The sequence below is a fragment of the Rhinolophus sinicus genome, chromosome 15 (genome assembly GCF_057876585.1).
Source record: "Rhinolophus sinicus isolate RSI-liver-muscle chromosome 15, RSI-T2T, whole genome shotgun sequence".
NCBI lineage: Eukaryota > Metazoa > Chordata > Mammalia > Chiroptera > Rhinolophidae > Rhinolophus > Rhinolophus sinicus.
This window is the reverse complement of record NC_142515.1, coordinates 115649221-115667282: the sequence shown is the minus strand read 5'-3', so window position 1 is coordinate 115667282 and position 18062 is coordinate 115649221. Positions and strand designations below refer to the sequence as shown.

The following is an 18062-nucleotide window of genomic DNA, read 5'->3' as shown; positions in this document are numbered from 1 at the left end:
ATTAAAATTAGCTTTCTTATTTGTGAAACTGCTCTTAATAGAGTACGTCACAGTTTTCCGCATGTTACAGTTTTCAGATCAGTTTCACATATTCATATTTGGTCCTCATAACAACCAGTGGGGTAGGTGGTAGAAACAAAGTTTTGTGGAGAAGAAAATTGAGGCTCAGAGAAATGTTTGGTTCACAGTGCAGCTACTAAGTAGAAAGCTGCTGTTCAAATCTGTCTCTTATTCCATTTTTAAAAACATCTTAAAAATGACAGAAAAATTTGTAGGGGTTTTATTTGAAAGTGTGAAGAATGTGCCTGATTTTTTACTCTGGATTTAGTCTGCCTTTTGTTTCCATTTGAAAGTACATAAAATAAATGGTTAACTTTAAAATTCCTGACAATGACATATCAACAAGTTTTATTTCTCTCACCTGTGGAGGAAGTGGCCTCCACCCAGTTTTACTGAATTAGGAGGGAAGTGATTTTTTCAAGTGATAAAAAGAAATAAAATTCCATGTTCTTCCCAGAGGAGGAGTTCAACAATTGGGAGAATGGCGTGAGACCATATGTTGGTTTGTAAAAGGATATAACTTGCAAAGATGTTTCCTTTGATGCCTGTGATGAATATGGATGTGTTTCCCTTCTAGAGGGTCCTGATTAAATTATTCAATTAAGATCTGAGCTGAAGGATCTAAATATAGGGAGAGGGTTCAGGCTGTCCTGCCTTGTGAATGTCAGTCAGCTCAGCCCTACAGATGTCGGTGTTTGTTGTCATAAACAGCACCTGTGAGATCAGTGGAACAAGAAAAATATGTTCCCAAAAATGAAATAAAGCAGGATTTTTTTTTTTTTTTTAAATAAAAGGGATAGTTTTTTTTCTTCCTCTAGCCTGTTCCATTTTCATCTGTGAATTTGGAATTTGCATTGCCTTTTTTTTTTTTTTTTTCTAACCTGATTGGTAGACTTTCGTATCTGTTCTGGTTTAAAATGCAGATGTACCCTTTGCTAGAATATGGTCTTGATCCTCAAGTTAATTAATAAAATTGAGATAATGACATACACCTTGAAGAATTCCTGTAAGGAGTCAATAAGATGTTTGTAAAAACAATCAATATAATGCTGACGTAAGTGAATAGGTCAATTAAAATAATTTCATTCATTTGTTAATGATGAATCATTCAGAACTGGCCCCTTACGGAAATTTACCACATTTAGCATTCTTTGCTGTCTATAAAATTGCTATTCTACAATAGCAAGGAGTCAAAGAGAATACTAGTTTTTTCTAAGAGACAACTACTGTAGGCTTTTTCCCTCTGCAGTCAGTGAAATTAAATTTTAAAATGCCTTTGGTCGTCAGAAAAGAGCACTTACAGGGCAAATAACACTACAGCTTTTGAGCTGAGATGAATACAATTGAAAGTTATCAGTGTGAGGTAGTTAGGACCTGGCCTTCTTGAAGGCCAGCATGTACTGAAGTTCAGTTTTCTGTTAGAAGCATGAGTTTTGGAATTGGGATTTGGGATTCAGTGGGATTCAGGAATGTTGTAAACTTTTAGAAGAAGTGCCAAGGAGATAGCGAAAGAAGCCAACTTTGTTTGTTGGAATTGAGGACAGTAAGAAAACTTAAGTGCCTTCAGTCTACTTAACAAATAATCATCTATTAAAACAAAAGAGAACTGACACTTGCTATTCTGTAGGGAATCTCTATGACTAAGAGAAATTGACAAGTTGCCCTACAAGCCGTCCAGATTTGTCAGGATGGAGGGACTTGTGTGTGCAGAGCAGAACATGAAAGAGTTCTTGTGTTAAAGAGTTTCTAACACAATGGAGATATATTGAGTAGCAATACTTGACACACCTAAATCTATAAACTACAGTTGTATCCTTAGAAACTCATGTAATTGTGACATCCATAAATTCCTTGCTTCATTTTCATCATGGGGACACCACTTTTGAAATCATTTGACTGAAATGTCACAGCTTGCAGTGAACTTACAAGTGAGAAGTAAGTGGTAAGCTGGAATTCAAAGCTTATGTGTTACTCCTTTTTTTCTTTTCTTTTTTTCCTTTTTGGTTCCTAAGATTCCCACTCACTTCACACTCCTGAGAGACCCCATCACGTCTCTCACTAGCATGTCACTTAAGTCACACCTGAGAGACTGGAAGACTAGCTGTTAGTGTCCGCATAATTGCATTACTAAAAACAGGCTTTCAAGAGCTTGTCCGCTCTCCCACCTTCACCCCCCAGTTTCTTCAGCATGAGACGCCGGACACAGGGGTGATTCGTGTCCCAGGTAGCATACTGGATGGCGCACAATTTCATCATGCTACTCAGATCTGGAAAATTAATCTCTGGAAAAACAATTTAGTGAGAAAGTGGCAAACTAGCTATTCTGTGGCGTCAATCACACATTTAGAAAGTTGGGACATGTTTGGAAGTAACCAAAACAAGGCTTCATAGTGAAAGGCTCAGTAAGGTGAAATGTGACATCTGGGTGTTGGTGAGAGCAGGACATAGCTTCTGCTTTAAGACGGGGCAGAACTCTTCTGTGATCTCCAGTGGATCTTCATATCGCTTTGTTGCCTAGGAAGTTTGTTTAAATATGTTTTCATTTTCTGAGGACTCAGTTGAAGTCGAGTTCCTCTTAGCCCAACTCCTAAGCAATGGAGTAGGTAGTTAAACAGGTGCTTTAGAATCTATGAGAGAAATGAAGAGAGGTTAGATCCATCCTCCCTTTCTTCTTCTTCTAGGATTCCCCCCCCCCCCTTATTTTGGTTAGTAATAAGTTTTATTTAGCTACATCTGACCCATTTGAAATTGAGAAATGTTGAAAGTCCTGTGCTAACTGCTGTTTTAAAACAGGAAAAAGAAATGCAGAGGCCCTTGACCTGTTTTCTCCTGCAAAACAACTATCTCAAAACCAAGTTAGTGCCTAATTGGCGTAACAGGGGAGAAGAAACATTTGAACAGATTATTTGTTGAAACCAAGTCACAGAGCATTGTTACTTTGGGGTATTTTCTAAGACTGAAATAGCTAGAGAAAACCCAGCTCTGTTTTTATATTCATTGTTGTAATGGCATTATTCTTGTGTAGCAAACTTTTTTTTCCTGTTTGGCTTGGAGTAAAGATGTATCATTTTTCTTAAGGAGCCGTATAATAAATACTCTCTGATGCTTTTACTGTGTTTCCCCGAAAATAAGACCTAGCCGGACTATCAGCCCTAATGTGTCTTTTGGAGCAAAAATTAGTATACGACCCGGTCTTATTTTAATATTATATATTATATTATACCAGGTCTTATATAAATTTTTGCTCCAAAAGACACATTAGGCCTGATAGTCCGACTAGGTCTTATTTTCGGAGCAACATGGTATTAGGAACCGCTCAGAGTTGTGTTCTTGTTCCAGAGTGCTGTCTCCACACGTCTTCATTACAGTAGCCCCTCCCTTATCTGTGGGAGATGACATTCTGAGACCCCCGGTGGATGCCTGAAACTGCAGATTGTTCCAAACCCTCTATATATTATGTTTTTCTTTATACATACATACCCGTGCGAAAGTTTATCAGTTAGGCACAATAACAGATTAATAAAAGTTAAGTGAATGTGCTCTCTCAAAATATTTACTGTACTCACCTTTTTTTCACTTAAAAGAGGCACTTTACAGCTTCTTTTTGTCGTATCCAAATTGGCAGCATCACTAATCTTGTGCTTTGGGGCCATTAGCAAGTAAACTAGGATTACTTAACACAAGCACTGCGATGCCTTGATAGCCCGTCCAATGATAACCAAGACAGCTACTAAGTAGCTAATGGGCGGGAGCGTCTACTGCGTGGGGACGCTGGACACAGGGGTGATTCATGTCCCAGGTAGCAGAGTGGGTGGCGCACAGTTTCATCACGCTACTCAGAACAGTGTGCAGTTTAAAACTTAAGAATTGTTTATTTCTGGAATTTTCTGCTTAATATTTTCGGGTCACGGTTGAAAACGCGGATAAGGGGGAGACTACTGTACTGGTTTTTGTGGGTACTGCTCATAGGGTTGTTCTCCATCTGGGACGGGAGTATATGTGCTGCTTCTACCTTGGCCATCCTGCTATGCGGGCAACCGGATTGCCTGCTGTTCCACTTGCGAGTGATAGGTATTCAGGTTTGTTTATCAAAAGTTTGGAAGTTCCCAATTCTTGAGGACTTTTGATTAATTCTGTAGTCTTAATTTATTTAAGTCTAATGGACATGGTTATGACTCCCCCCTGCTCTCCCCCCTCCCCCATTTTGTGAATTCTCTACCTTACCCTTACCAATAATTGCAATTCTTGGCTTAATGATGGCTTGCTCTTTATGTTTTAAAATATTTACTGGTATTGAATCTCAAACATTCTCCTTTGTAGCCTTCATCTTTTTAAGCATTTTTAACCCTAATCTGTAGTGTTTAGTCTTCTGTGATTCTATGGTTTTTATGAGTGTTAGGAATTTTTAGGGCATCTTGGTTTCATCTTCCTTGGGAATCATGATCTTTCTTGACAATTCTGCCTTTGGTAGTGTCAACCTTAAAAATTAAACAACAAAGGTTATGAAGCAGCAAATGAATTTACTCAGGAAAAGCAATTTGGGACAAGCACACCATTCCGGAGAAGAGAGAGGAACATGTTTTTTTAGACGAAGGGAGGAAGTTGGGAGGGCAGGTTTTGAACTAAAGGTCTTTAGCAAGAATTTGGGATTGTGGCAGCCTCTCATTGGTTGAGTTGTTGCTGGGCAAGGAGAAAATCTGCCTCTTCCTGCAGGAGGCTATGTAAAGTAAGCTCTTTCCTGCTGGGGTACGTAAAATAAGCTAGATTTGTGGTATGTATGTGAGAGCCCTCCCTTCATGACTCCATTTTGAATGAGGTTTTTCTTTATTCATTTTCATAGTAGGAGTATACAGTTGACTTGGGTACCTAAATGAAATCAAGTAGGTTAAAAAAAAATAGTCCATTTTGGAGTAATGAAAAATTATATTACAAGATGGAGCCCCTGGCATGTTCACTTTTTGACCCTTTTTGACTTTTTACTTGAGCTAAGCGTCTCAGGGGAAGCAAGATTTCTCATCAGGCCTATCTAACATTGGGTGTTAGGATAGATGACACATACCTTTCCATAATATTGATTAATATTGCCACTGATCACTTTGTAGAACACATCTCTGAGGTCTTTTACATCTCCATAGCATTCTGTATGCTGATGTGTTATAGATCTAAAAACTACTGAACTACAAAAATCATAACAGTTTGCTTACAATTTCTCTGAAGCCCCACCGTAGCTCGTCTTTGGAAGCTCAAGTCTTTTTCTGTTTATTCACAGGATCATCTGTTTAAGAAGAAAGCTAGTGGTTTAAGTCAGGAAATACGCACAAAGTTAGTTTATTTACTTACTTGGAAATACTTGTTTCCCCAAAAAAGGATCAAACATTTTTATAGAAAAATAATTTTTATAAAGTCTTGTTTCTTAAATAGCTTATCCAACTGGTAAACAGTTTCAAAGTGCAGTTAATCAATACCCTGTGATTTTAGTTCCTTCATTCTTTTGATCTTTTATGCTTTGATGTTTTACCATTAGAGTTAAGATAGAATAATGAACCAAAGAACAAGAAGTGAATTAAAAAAATGAGTTGCTTGCTTCACTGAAAATAGACCATTTATCTCTGTCAGTTCCTTATTTTAAGGTACTAGGAGTCTTTTTCCCCCCAGTCACTTTTTGGAGCCTATATTTTATGTTTATTTTATTGAATGATCTAATTATTTTGTCAATATTTAATGGGATCGTTTATTTTGTCTAGCTCACTGAATTCCATGCCAGTGCAAGAATTATAAAATGGCACTAGTCTGAAGCTACAGAGGCCGTTGGTCATTAACCTGTCTCTCCCCCTCATTCTTTTATTAAAGGTACTACATTTGTAACACTTCGCGGCTATCCTCCCCCTGCCTTTTTAAATGTATCTTCAGATACACATTAGAATAATTTTCTTTTAAAACTTTCTGTGGGATACTGGGATCTGAAAGGTTGAACGGCAGAGAGTATATTTTGTTGATATTCCCACAGTTGGATAATTACATGTTTCTTTACTAGATGAGGCCAAGATGAAGAAAATACCTATTGTGCAGTTGGCTAATTAGCTTGCCTTTAAATATAAAGCAAGTTACATAGCTGTTAAAGGTATTTAAATTTTTTTTTTTTTGCTTTACTTTTAACATTAAGGAATATCACATAAGTTGCAAAATTAAATATCCAAGTCAAAAGGAGCATTATAAGAGTATTTTTCTCATTTGACTTCTGGCAGTGCTATAGAAACCCTTCTTAGGGGCAAGACTCCATAGGAAAGGGTTCTGAATTCAGAACCCTATTTTAAACTGTGTTTTTATTACTTCTGAAATCAGATCACACTCCAAGTCCAATCTGATGTATAAGTAGAGTTCGTGTGTGGCTTGAGCTTATGAAATTGATTTTTTTGGGTAATTATTAAATTACATATAGAGGCTTTTTTTAAAAATTGGAAGTTACAATTTTTCATTAAAGAGTGTTTGAAAGGTTTAGAAAAGTAGGAGAGAGGTATGACAAACCTTCCAAACTCAGCCACTATTAATATTTTAGTATATTTACATAATTGTTTATGCTATACTGTTTTATGTTCTGCTTAAGGTTTTTTCCCAAGTTATTACATAGTTTTCATGAACATAATGTTTAAAGTGAATTGTTCTAAGCTTATGTAACTATTTCCTAATTATTAGATTTTTTTTCTCTTTTAGTAAATAATGCTCTGATGAAAATCTTGTATGAAAACTTTTTACCTTTTCTGGTTCAGAATATTTACTTAGAGTAAGTTTTTTTTTTTTTAAGGCTTCTGGGGGTTTCTTTCCTGGATGAATGCTTTTTTTTTTTTTTTTTTTTTGGGTCAGCGTTAAATGTTTGTATTTGGAGAAGAGGGAAGGAAATCTCTGTTTGCTGACTCATGTTTTTATTTTGCACTTTAAACTGATAAGGGCACTTAACTTTTGACATAAACTAAAGCAGGAAGTACAAAAAAGGGACAGAGAAAAAAAGGAGTTGTTTTGCCAAGGCCATAGTATCATGGACTCATTTGGATTCCTAATGGGAGGTAGATGACTTATTTGACTTGCGTATTTAAAAAAAAAAAAAGCTTAACTCAATAAGGCAAAAATTAGTGATCAGCCTGCATTTTGTTTCATCGATGCACATTCCTATGCAAAAGTTTGTGATCTTGTCACTTTAATTTTTGTGAGTGGCATCAAGATGTTCACCTCCTGACTGGCCCCTGCGGTGTTTGGAGGTGGTAGTTTTTCTGTTTTGTTTTGTTTTAGATTTTTGTTTTCTGTATGGAGAATACTTCCTGTATTGAGGATATCATCGTAGCTGTCTTTCTAAAACATGTATCTCATCATGGCAATGCTCTGATTTGAAACCTTCCACTTGTCTGCGGGATAAGATGTATCCCAGGCCCTTCACAGCCTGGCCCTTGCCCTTGCTATCAGCCTGGATTGCCTCCAACCACCTTGAACCTTGGCATTTCTGTCATGTGTCTGTTAGGACTGGCAATTTAGAAAAGTGGTTAACAAATTGAGGCTCTAGAGCCCAATATCAGGAGTTCAAACCCTGGCTCTGCCAGATAGCCGTGTACGTAAACTTTGGGCAAGTTATTAAACTTTTCTATATTGCACTTTCCTTACCTATAAAATGAAGCATATGGCAGTGTTGACTTTGGAGGGTTTGTTGCAAAGATTAAACTAGTTAATAGATGGAAAGTACCTGGGACATTGTCTGTCATGCAATGATCACTCAAAATGTTAGCTCTATTGTTTCACAGAATTCTGCTCATCCTTGAAGACCTGTTTGATATTTCCTCGGAAAAACTTCCTGAAATCCCTGAAATTATTGGTTCTCTCTTTTTCTGCTTTTATATGTTACTGTTTATACCTGTTTTCAAGCGCTTGTCACACAGGATTGTAGTTCGTTCATGGTGGGCAAATGCACCGTCCATGGGCCTCCTGTTCTCCTAGTCCTGTGCTCCTGGCTGACCTTGGGACAGTCACGCTCTCCTGGCTGAGGCTCTCAGACAGCCTACGCCTTCTCCCCGCAAACCTCTGGTGTTGTCATGCCAGGAAACCAGTCCGCCCCAGCAGACTTAGTTGTTTCCACACTGGCTCTTGCCTTGGATTGTGAGCTCCTTCGGGGTTGGGGGTAGCCATCTTTGCCTGTGTCCTCGTGTACAGCCCAGCGCCAGGTACTTAGCAGGCGCTCAGTGCAGTTGTGTTGAATGAATGTCAATTTGAATAGTTAAAACAAAGGTCTGAAAGGGTGGCTCTTAATCCTCCCCACACTCTCAAGACACGTACCTTATATAACAAACCTATCCGTGATAGAATTTGAAATAGCCCCAAGTGATTTTGATACAAACACACCCCCTCTATTTGAAAGTCATTGGCAAAAATATAAAAAGCAGTCTTTGGAATAGAAGAACAAGATATCCAGGATAATAATAAATATATTCCCTTCATCAGTGGTGACGAAGGACTAGATGTCTTTCTCGTTCTTTTGCAAAACTAACCTTTAGTAAATGATCATTTCAATAGGTAACACTCTGGCCAAGTGTGACTTTTGATAATAGCATAGTTTTGTTTTCTGTTAACTAAAAATAATACCAGTTTCAAAAAACTGGTAAATTTGGATAAAATTCTTTATTTTAAAAAAAAGAAACAACTGATTCCCTACAGCTTATGGAATACTTACATTTAGTGATATTCATTCATATTTTATTGAATAAAGTTGAAGCCCCACACTTGGCCTTCTAATTTCTTCAGGGAGCTAAATCATTCATTAAACATTCATTGAGAATCTGCTCTGTCGAGGTACAGTCTGGGGCTCTAAAGACAGGAAGACAGTAAGATTGAATTAATTCCCCCATCGTTTTCCTATTGTGAGGAGACGGACGTGTGGACGGCCGCGTGGTACTGTGTACATGCACAATTCACTGTGACAGCTGTTCAGTGTCTTTAGCTTTTCAATTTCTGAGGATCAGTAATGATTTTCCCCTTTTATTCCTGTGATTGGTAATCTGTACCTTCTCTTTCACTGATTAGTTTTCCTAGACATTTACCCCAGGTTATCAGTATTTTCAGAGAACCAACTTTGATTTTATAGGTGTTCTCTGTTATGCTTTTTTCTGCTCTCATTTCCCTCTACTTTCTTTGGGTTTAATTTACTTTTCCTTTTTTGTTGTTGTTCTTGTAGTCGTTTTCTTCTTTGACCCGTGAGTTATTGAAAAGTATAATTATTTTCAATAACAAAATTTTTGTTATTAACTTCTTAGTTATGCTGTGATCAAAGGACATTTCGTACGGGTTTGATATGTGTAGAGATTTGCTTTATGGTTCATTATATGGTCAATTTGGGTAAGTATTCCGTGTGTATTTGAAAGTATTACGCATATGCATTCACTGTTGTTGGGTTCAGTGGTCTTTGTACATGAGTTGGATCAAGTTTTTAAACGTTGTTAATCTTCTATATCTATTGATTTTTGTGTATCTGTTAGTATGGTACTTACTAACTTGTGGGTTTGTGTCTGTCATTTTAATTCTGTCAGTTTCTGCTTTATGTATTTTGAGACTAATTACATGCTGAAAATTTGATATATTCATGGTGTGACTGTGATCTAGTCATGGTGGATCAACTCTTAAATGAAATGTCCTTTTTTTAAAAATTTTGTTCTAAAACCATGTCTTCTTCTGGTTTTGAGATTTTCATACCGATTTTATTATTATTTGAAATCTATTTTTTTTTAATTGGGGCAGGGGAACAGGACTTTATTGGGGAATAGTGTGTACTTCCAGGCCTTTTTTCCAAGTCAAGTTGTTGTCCTTTCAGTCTTAGTTGTGGAGGGCACAGCTCAGCTCCAGGTCTAGTTGCTATTTCTAGTTGCAGGGGGCGCAGCCCACCATCCCTTGTGGAAGTTGAACCGGCAACCTTGTGGTTGAGAGCCCGCGCTCCAACCAACTGAGCCATCCGGGAGCTCAGCAGCAGCTCAGCGGCAGCTCAGCTCAAGGTGCCATGTTCAATCTTAGTTGCAGGGGGCAGAGCCCACCATCGTTTGTGGGACTCGAGGAGTTGAACCAGCAAACTTGCGGTTGAGAGCCCACTGGCCCATGTGGGAATAATCGAACTGGCCGCCTTCCGAGTTAGGAGCATGGAGCTCTAACCGCCTGAGCCACTGGGGCAGCCTGAAATGTCTCTTTTTTATCTCTGGTGATGCTCCTTAGTTTAAAGTCTATTTTGTCTAATTGGATAGCTTTGCCAGCTTTATTGGCTAGAATATGTGTGGGTATCTTTTTATATCCTTTTTTCCCCAACCTTTCTTTGTTCTTATTTTAATGTGTGTCTCTGGCAAGTCACCATAGTTAAGTGGTACTCCGCATCCCACCCCTGCCTTCTACTTGCATATTTAATCTGTTTATATTTAAGTAATTGCTGATATTTCAGGGATTAGATCTAAATCATAGTGTTTTTTATTTGTCCCATCCATTATTTGCTCCTTTTTCTCCTTTCTCATATTTTTTGTATTAGTCATATTTTAAAAAAATCATGTCATATTTTTTAACTCCTCTATTACCTCTTAATAGTTTTTAAATTATTCTTTCAGTGGTTGTTTTATTATGACGTACTTCAAAACTAATTATATCAGTAATAATTTAATGCTTTATCACAGCCTGGGTAATACAGGGAGGGACCTTAGAATACCAACTTCATTTACCCTTTTCCCCTGTTTTTATCATGCATTTTAATTGTATATTTTAAACACCACAAGAGATTCCTATTATTGTTTTGTAAAGTCAATATTCATTTAGATTTACCCTTATTTACCCTCTGGAACTCATTCTTTCCTGCAGTTGCTTGCTTTCTAGGATCTTTTTCCTTCTGCCTGACGAATTCCTGCTGGAAGCCAGTTCTCTCAGATCTTGTTTGTTGGAAAGCATCCTTATTTCACAATCATTTTTTGCATGTTTTTACCACTAAGCATAGAATTCTAAGTCACCAGCTATTTATTGACATTTGGTACACTGACATGATATTTCACTGTCTTCTTGTTTCCATCATTTCTGTTGAAATGTCAGCTGTCAGCCTTACTGTACATTTGAGAATAATCTGTCTTCAAAGAATTTTGTCATAGGGTTTCAGTAATTTTTCTTTGATACGATACATCAAAACTTGTAGATTTCTTTGTATGTGTCCTTCTTGGAATTTGTAGGCTTTCATGAATCTGTGGCTAGAGGTGTATTGTCAGTTTTGGGAAAGCCTTGGCTAGTATCTGAAAATATTGTCTCTTCTGTAAGTTTTTTCTCCTCTTCTCCCATCACCTTGATCCAATTCTAGGATGTGTTTCAGTATAAAAATGGCTCCATTTTATTTTTGCCCTTACACCGGGCCATACCCGCTTAGTGGTCTGAACTGAAAACCTAGTGTATTTACCAGGTAGGTCTGCCTTCTCAGCAGGCCCTCAACTCTTAACTTTTTTTTGGTCTCCTCAATACTGTGAGGCCACTGAAATCTCTGCCTAGTTCTTTTTCGGCTTGGCTACTAGGCCTCGTGCTGCTTATAGCATAGGCTTTGGCAACTGCCTTAGGCAGAAACACTGTGAAGCACGTTCAGCTCATTTCATTACTTTTTCCTTCTCTCCAGCATCTTGGCCGCTCTAGTCCTGAGGACCTTGGTGGCTTTTTCATTCCTTTTAAAAGCCGGGATATCTTAGCCAGAGTTTGTGTAAAGGCATCCTCTTTAATCTTTCTCACCTTTCATGTTTTCATCTGGTGAAGAATAACTGGAAGTTTTAAATGAGACAACTTGACTAAAGAGTTTGGTACAGTATGTGTTCATGGGCTTCATTTCTCTCATGTCAATAAAAAGCAAATTTAAAAAAGTGGGACATAAATTCCCTAACCTCACTTGCCCTGTGGCCCATCGGCACAGGCTTGTTCACGGAATAAATACCCTCCAATGCTGCTACATTTATGTAGTAGAAGTATAATCTACCTTTCCTCTTAGCACAAGAAATACTCAAGGAACAAACTAAAAACAGATGTTAATAGAAAAAAAAAAGATGTTAAAACTATTGTATTTTTATTTTTTTCCTGTGGCTTTCAATTTTTGTTGATTGAGGTGTGTCTTGAAATATATTTTTAGTACCTATAAATGAATCTAAATAGAAAACAGTATCTGTTGAGAACTTGGACTTCTTTGCACTACGGTGTCTGTTGCTTCTATCTCAGAACTCATGTAAACAGTAACATGCTACTTTTTAAAGTGTGTCTCAGTTTAATCTGTGTCTCAGTCTGAAACGGCAGTGATTTTATTACCTAGTTGAAAGGATTATTTAAAGGATTAAGTACTGTGTATTATTAGTCTGCTTGGGCTGCCATAGCAAAATACATGTCCTTGAATAATGTCATTTTGTTCAATGTTGTTTTGTTATAATGTTGATGTGATGCCATAGGAGCATAACTCTTGTTTGTATGGAGTAGCCTATGGTGAAATTGGTTTTCTTATACCTCGTGTGCTTAAAGATACAGAAACTATCGAGGTTAAGCGAGGACTTAATGTACCATAGACTGGGTGGTTTAAAGAACAGAAATTTATTTGTCACAGTTGGGGAGGCTAGGAAGTCCAAGATCAAGGTTTCAGCCAATTTGGTTTCTGGTTTTTTCTTCCAGTCTTGCAGATGGCTGCCTTCTCTCTGTGTCCTCACATGGCCTTTCCTCAGTGCATGGGGAGAGAGAGAGAGAGAGGGCTCTCCCTTCCTCTTAGAAAGCCACCAATCCTATCAGATGATGGCCCCACTGTCATGACCTCATTTATCCTCCTTCTTTAGAGCCTCCGTCTCCAGATATAGTGACATTGGGGGCTAGGGTTTCAACATGAGTTTCAGGGAGGCCATAATTCAGTCCATAGCATACTGAAGTACATAAAAGCACTCAAAATTGGACCTGGCCATAGTCATTCTTTAAGAAATTGTGGTTTTTGTGGTAGAAATGATTTTAAACATTTTTTTTTTCCTTTTGTCTTTTCTAGGTGCTGACTTTGGGTTACGTTTTGCAACACTAGGAATGGTAATTTCTACTTTTCATGACCTCAAAACTAAGCAGCTAAAGAGAATTCTATATAATTAAAGGGAACTGTCTTCTCTTGGCATTTCGCATTTTGGAGACTCCTTCGTTTCACCACACTCAAGGAGTGTGTACCTAGTGCCATCACTATGAATGTGACCAGTTTGTTTTCCTTCACAAGTCCAGCGGTGAAGAGACTTCTTGGGTGGAAACAGGGCGATGAAGAAGAAAAATGGGCAGAGAAAGCTGTTGATGCTTTGGTGAAAAAACTGAAGAAGAAGAAAGGGGCCATGGAGGAACTGGAGAAGGCCCTGAGCTGCCCGGGGCAGCCCAGTAACTGTGTCACCATTCCCCGCTCTCTGGATGGCAGGCTGCAAGTTTCCCACCGGAAGGGACTGCCTCATGTCATTTACTGCCGCGTGTGGCGCTGGCCCGACCTGCAGAGCCACCATGAACTAAAACCACTGGAATGCTGCGAGTTTCCTTTTGGTTCCAAGCAAAAGGAGGTGTGCATCAATCCCTACCACTATAAGCGAGTGGAAAGCCCTGGTAAGTGCGGCCCTTGTGATTGAGGGCATTTAGCCGATTTGTGTCCTTTAAAATAACACAGTAATTCCTCTTCCTGTTTTCAGTTGTGACTTTTAAATATCAGGGAAAATATATATATTTGTCAGCCCTCGAATATGTCATGCATCCTAACAACTTAATCCTCCCTAGTTAACTGCATTTCCTAGGAGCAGGGGATACAGTTGTCATCATGGTACTCGTACTTGGAACTTTTAGTTAATTGTTTTCTTTCTAAATTAATTTTTTATGTTTCCCATTGGTTCTGTGCATTTCTCTAGACAAATTTAGCTATGATTTTAATACAAGGGAAGACAATTAGCAAAGTAAAGAAGCATGCTGTTGCCGTCTACGAACTTGAGGGATATACATGTTGAGGGCAGTTGCCAGGGATTTGTACCACGGTGTCCTTGAGAATAGCACCTTTTATCATCTTTGGTGGAGTTTTGCTGTGACATTCTCACTATGGAGGATATAAAGGAATTATGTTCTGCTGTGGAATCCTTCGATACTGTTACTTTATACGATATTAGCAGTTTTTCCATGTACTCGTATGACCTTTGGGGGGAGAGCGGGTAGGGCAAAGGATATTACTGCTTGAAAATTCATACGGGTTAGCTCTCAAATCAGAGTCCACATTCTAGACATTTGCATCAATTGGAAAGTGGTTAGGCAATCTTAACCACTTAAATATCTCATCTTCAGATTGGAACCAGTTTTGCTGATGGATTAGTCATTCATAGCTAGTGGTTACCAAGAGTTCCCAAATGAGGCTGTGCGTTGGTTGGAATCCCATGGCTCCCCTCCCAGAAATTCTGATTCTGGCGTAGCCTGGTGATCCGTATTTAACAAGTACTTCAGGTGTTGTTGATGTAGCTGTTGGATTGATATTTGTTAGATCATGGAATAACATGGTTCTTAAATCAAAGGCATTCTGGGTTTTTTTAATGGAATATTTAAGACACGTAAAAAAAGTTTAAAGACCAGGGAATAATCTAATCACATCTTCGTATCCACCACCCAGTTTTAAGAAATAAAAGATTACAAATAAAACATAAACTCCAGTTTATGCGTCTATGATCCTGTTCCCTTCAGTAACTAGTATTTTGAATTACTTGACGGTTGAATTTGATGTTTATCGTTCCCGTGCATACTCTCACACTGTTAGTACATGTGTATGAATTCACAGCAGTATCTAATATTATCTTGTATATTTAAAAGTATTATATAATGATATTGGAGGATCTTTCTACAACTTGTTATATTCATTCATTAGCACTATGCTTTTGTGATTTCTCTGTCAGATCCTTTAGGATTACCTTGTCGAGTTCTGTGAAAAATCCTCCAGAGATTTTGTTGGAATTTCAGTGATTTCATTTGAGGGCAGATTGACATATTTATGCTCTTGAGCATAATATTTTTCTAAATTTATTTAGGTCTTTTTCTTTCATTTTCCTCCAGAAAGTTCTTATACATCTTTTCTTCGATTTATTTATAGATAACTGTTTGCGTTTTATTGTGTCCCTTTTAAAGTTACATTTTGTTACACTTGCTCTTGCTGGGCCTGTACTTGCTTTTTTCCAACAACTTTACTGAATTCCCCTCATTCTAATATAGACATTCTTACTGCTCGTTACCTATCTGCTGTGATGTTAATTTTTTTAAAAATTCAACACAGAGATACATGGTCTTTTATCCAAACACTGAAATGGAGTTAAGAGTTTTGGAGAGTAAAAAGTAGTGTCTAGGTAATGTAGTTATGTGCCATGTAACGGCGTTTCGGTCAACAGCTGACCACATATACGACAGGGGTCCCATCGGATTATCATGGTGCTGAACAATTCCTGTCACTTCGTGAGGCCTATGCTATCGTACATCGTAACACAATGCGTCCCTCGTGTGTTTGTGGTGGTGCCGCTGCAAACAAGCCCACTGCACGGCTAGTCATATAAAAGTACAGCACATACAATCATGTACAGCACATAATATTTGATAATGATAAAAAAGACTGTTACTGGTGTATGCATTTACTGTACTACACTTTCTATCATTATTTTAAGAGTGTGCTCTTTCTACTTTGCCGTGTTGATCAGCAGCAGCCTCATACGTCTCACGTTTGCCGAGTCTCTTGATTGTGTCCTTTTCTCTTGTGCTTGATTTACTCTTGTGTTGTTTTGTTCATCATGGCCCCTACGTGTACAGAACCCACTGCTAGTGTTGCCAGTAAGGGGCCACATCGAGTGGTTGACCTGAAAACGAAATGAAAAGTGATGAAGGACTATGAAGGTGGAAAATCAGTGATAGTTTCTGCTTTCCGTCCAGGGAGGCACGTCGCATCCCACCATGGCTACAATCTTGAGCTAGAACAAAGTGACAGGAGCTGTTAGAGGAGCTCTTCATTGAAGGCAGTGAGACTAACAAAATTTCGAGAAGGGCCTATGTCAGACATGAAGAGGCTTCCAGTGACCTGGATGGAAGACCAGACACAGAAGTGTCTGTCTGTCAGCACCGGGAAGATCATGGCCAAAGCGAAGAGTGTGTTTGCGATGTTGAAAAAAAGACTGGACCTGACTATGATGCTGAATTTACTGTGAGTGCTGATGTGAAGGCAGCTGAAGAATTTTGGGAAACTCTAGATAAGCTAATAACGGGGGGAAGTTACTTGCCAGAGAAATATTCAATATGGATGAAATCTCCCTATTCTGGAAATGGATGCCTGAAAGGACTTCCGTGTGTAAGGAGGCCAAATCCAGGCCAGGTTTCATGGCTGTTAAGGACAGGGTAACAGTCATGCTCAGCCGTGTTGCAGGCTACAAATTAAACCCCTTTGTGATCTGGCAGTGAGAACCCAGGGCCTTCAAGCATATCAGTAAGCACACGCCTGCAGGGTCCTACAGGAGCGTAAGAAGGCGTGGATGACCCAGCTCCTTCCAGGATGCCCTCATTGCTATGCCAGAGAAATGGAGAAGTGCGGTTTGGAGAATAATGTGCCTTTCAAGATTTCACTTCTTGTTGCTCAGGCTCCTGGACCTTTGCTTGGGGATCTTCATCCCAATATCAAAGTGGTGTTTGTCCCTCAGACACCACCTCTTTGATCCCACCAATGGATCAAGGAGTTGTACCAGCTTTTAAGGCCTCCTGCCTGAGGAGGACCTTTGCTCAGGCCATTGCTGCAGCTGAGGAGACACTGATGCAGTTTTGGAAAGATCACTGCATCTGTGATATTCAAGGTTTTGCATTAAACACCTTGCTTGAACTTGGGGTGGTGTCATCACCAAGGAGTGTGTGAACGGCATCTGGAAGAAGACACTATTGCTCCAGGAGGGGGTTCCTGAAGAACTGACTAAGGAGTCGTCGTGGGAGCTGGAACAGGAACGCACAGCTGACGAAGGGGCAAGAGAAAAGGAAACTGCGGGAGAAGAAAAGAAGAACCCCCAAGAAAATTCACAGGGTAGCATTTAGCAGAAACATTTGCAGACCTCACCAATCTCCTTAAAAAGTTTCAAAACACGGGCCCCCACATTGAAAGGTTTTCATTCATACTGAGGAATGTTCATGGTGCATTATCTGCTTATAAGAAAATCTGTGATGAAAAAAGAAACAAACCATGCAAACCACTATGGACATATTTCTGAAAAGGGTGACACCTCCTGGAAAAGAGCCTCAGGCAGGTCTTCCAGAAGAAGGCCTTTGTCACAGAAGACAGCCAGCTCCCTGTGTTTTCCTGCCCCTGAACACCTTCCAATGGGACAAGACGTGGAAGCGGAGACAGTGATGCTGACGGTGACCCCGTGGAGGCCTGGGCTCGTGTGTGTCTGTGTCTTAATTTTTAATAACAAAGTTTAAAAAGTAAAAAAAACAAAAAAAAATTAAAAATAGAAAAAGCTTATAAAGATATAAAGAAAGAACATGTTTTTGTACATCTGTACAATGTTTGTGTTCTAAGCTAGATGTTGTTACAAGAGTTGAAAAGTTAAAAACATTAAAAGTTTATAAAGTAAAATAGTTACAGTAATCTATGAAGAAAGAAAAAATATTTTCATAAATTTAGTGTAGCCTAAGGGTACAGTGTTTAGAAAGCTACAGCAGTGTGCAGTCACGTCCGAGGCCTTCTCACTCACTCCCCACTCACTCACTGGCTCACCCAGAGCAGCGTCCAGCCCTGTAAGCCATTCACGGTAAATGCCCGGTACAGGTGGACCATTCTTTATCTTTTATACCATATTTTTACTGTACCTTTTTTGTGTTTAGATGTGTTTAGATGCACAGATACTTAAAACTGTGTTATAGTTGCTTACACTGTTCTTTACAGTAACGTGCTGTACAGGCTTGCAGCCTAGGAGCAGAAGGCCAGACCATATGGC

General features: G+C 38.8%; 1 protein-coding gene across 4 annotated transcripts in view; it reads left to right on the top strand.

The window, feature by feature from the left end:
- The window catches only part of SMAD1 (SMAD family member 1), a 70057-nt gene that overhangs the window by 15684 nt on the left and 36311 nt on the right, over nt 1-18062 (top strand). For all 4 annotated transcript variants that reach the window (XM_088792587.1, XM_088792590.1, XM_088792588.1 and 1 more), the window contains one exon: nt 13100-13683. In XM_088792587.1, the coding sequence (XP_088648713.1) occupies nt 13284-13683 (400 nt within the window). In that variant the 5' untranslated portion in view covers nt 13100-13283. The remainder of the gene's footprint in view (nt 1-13099; nt 13684-18062) is intronic.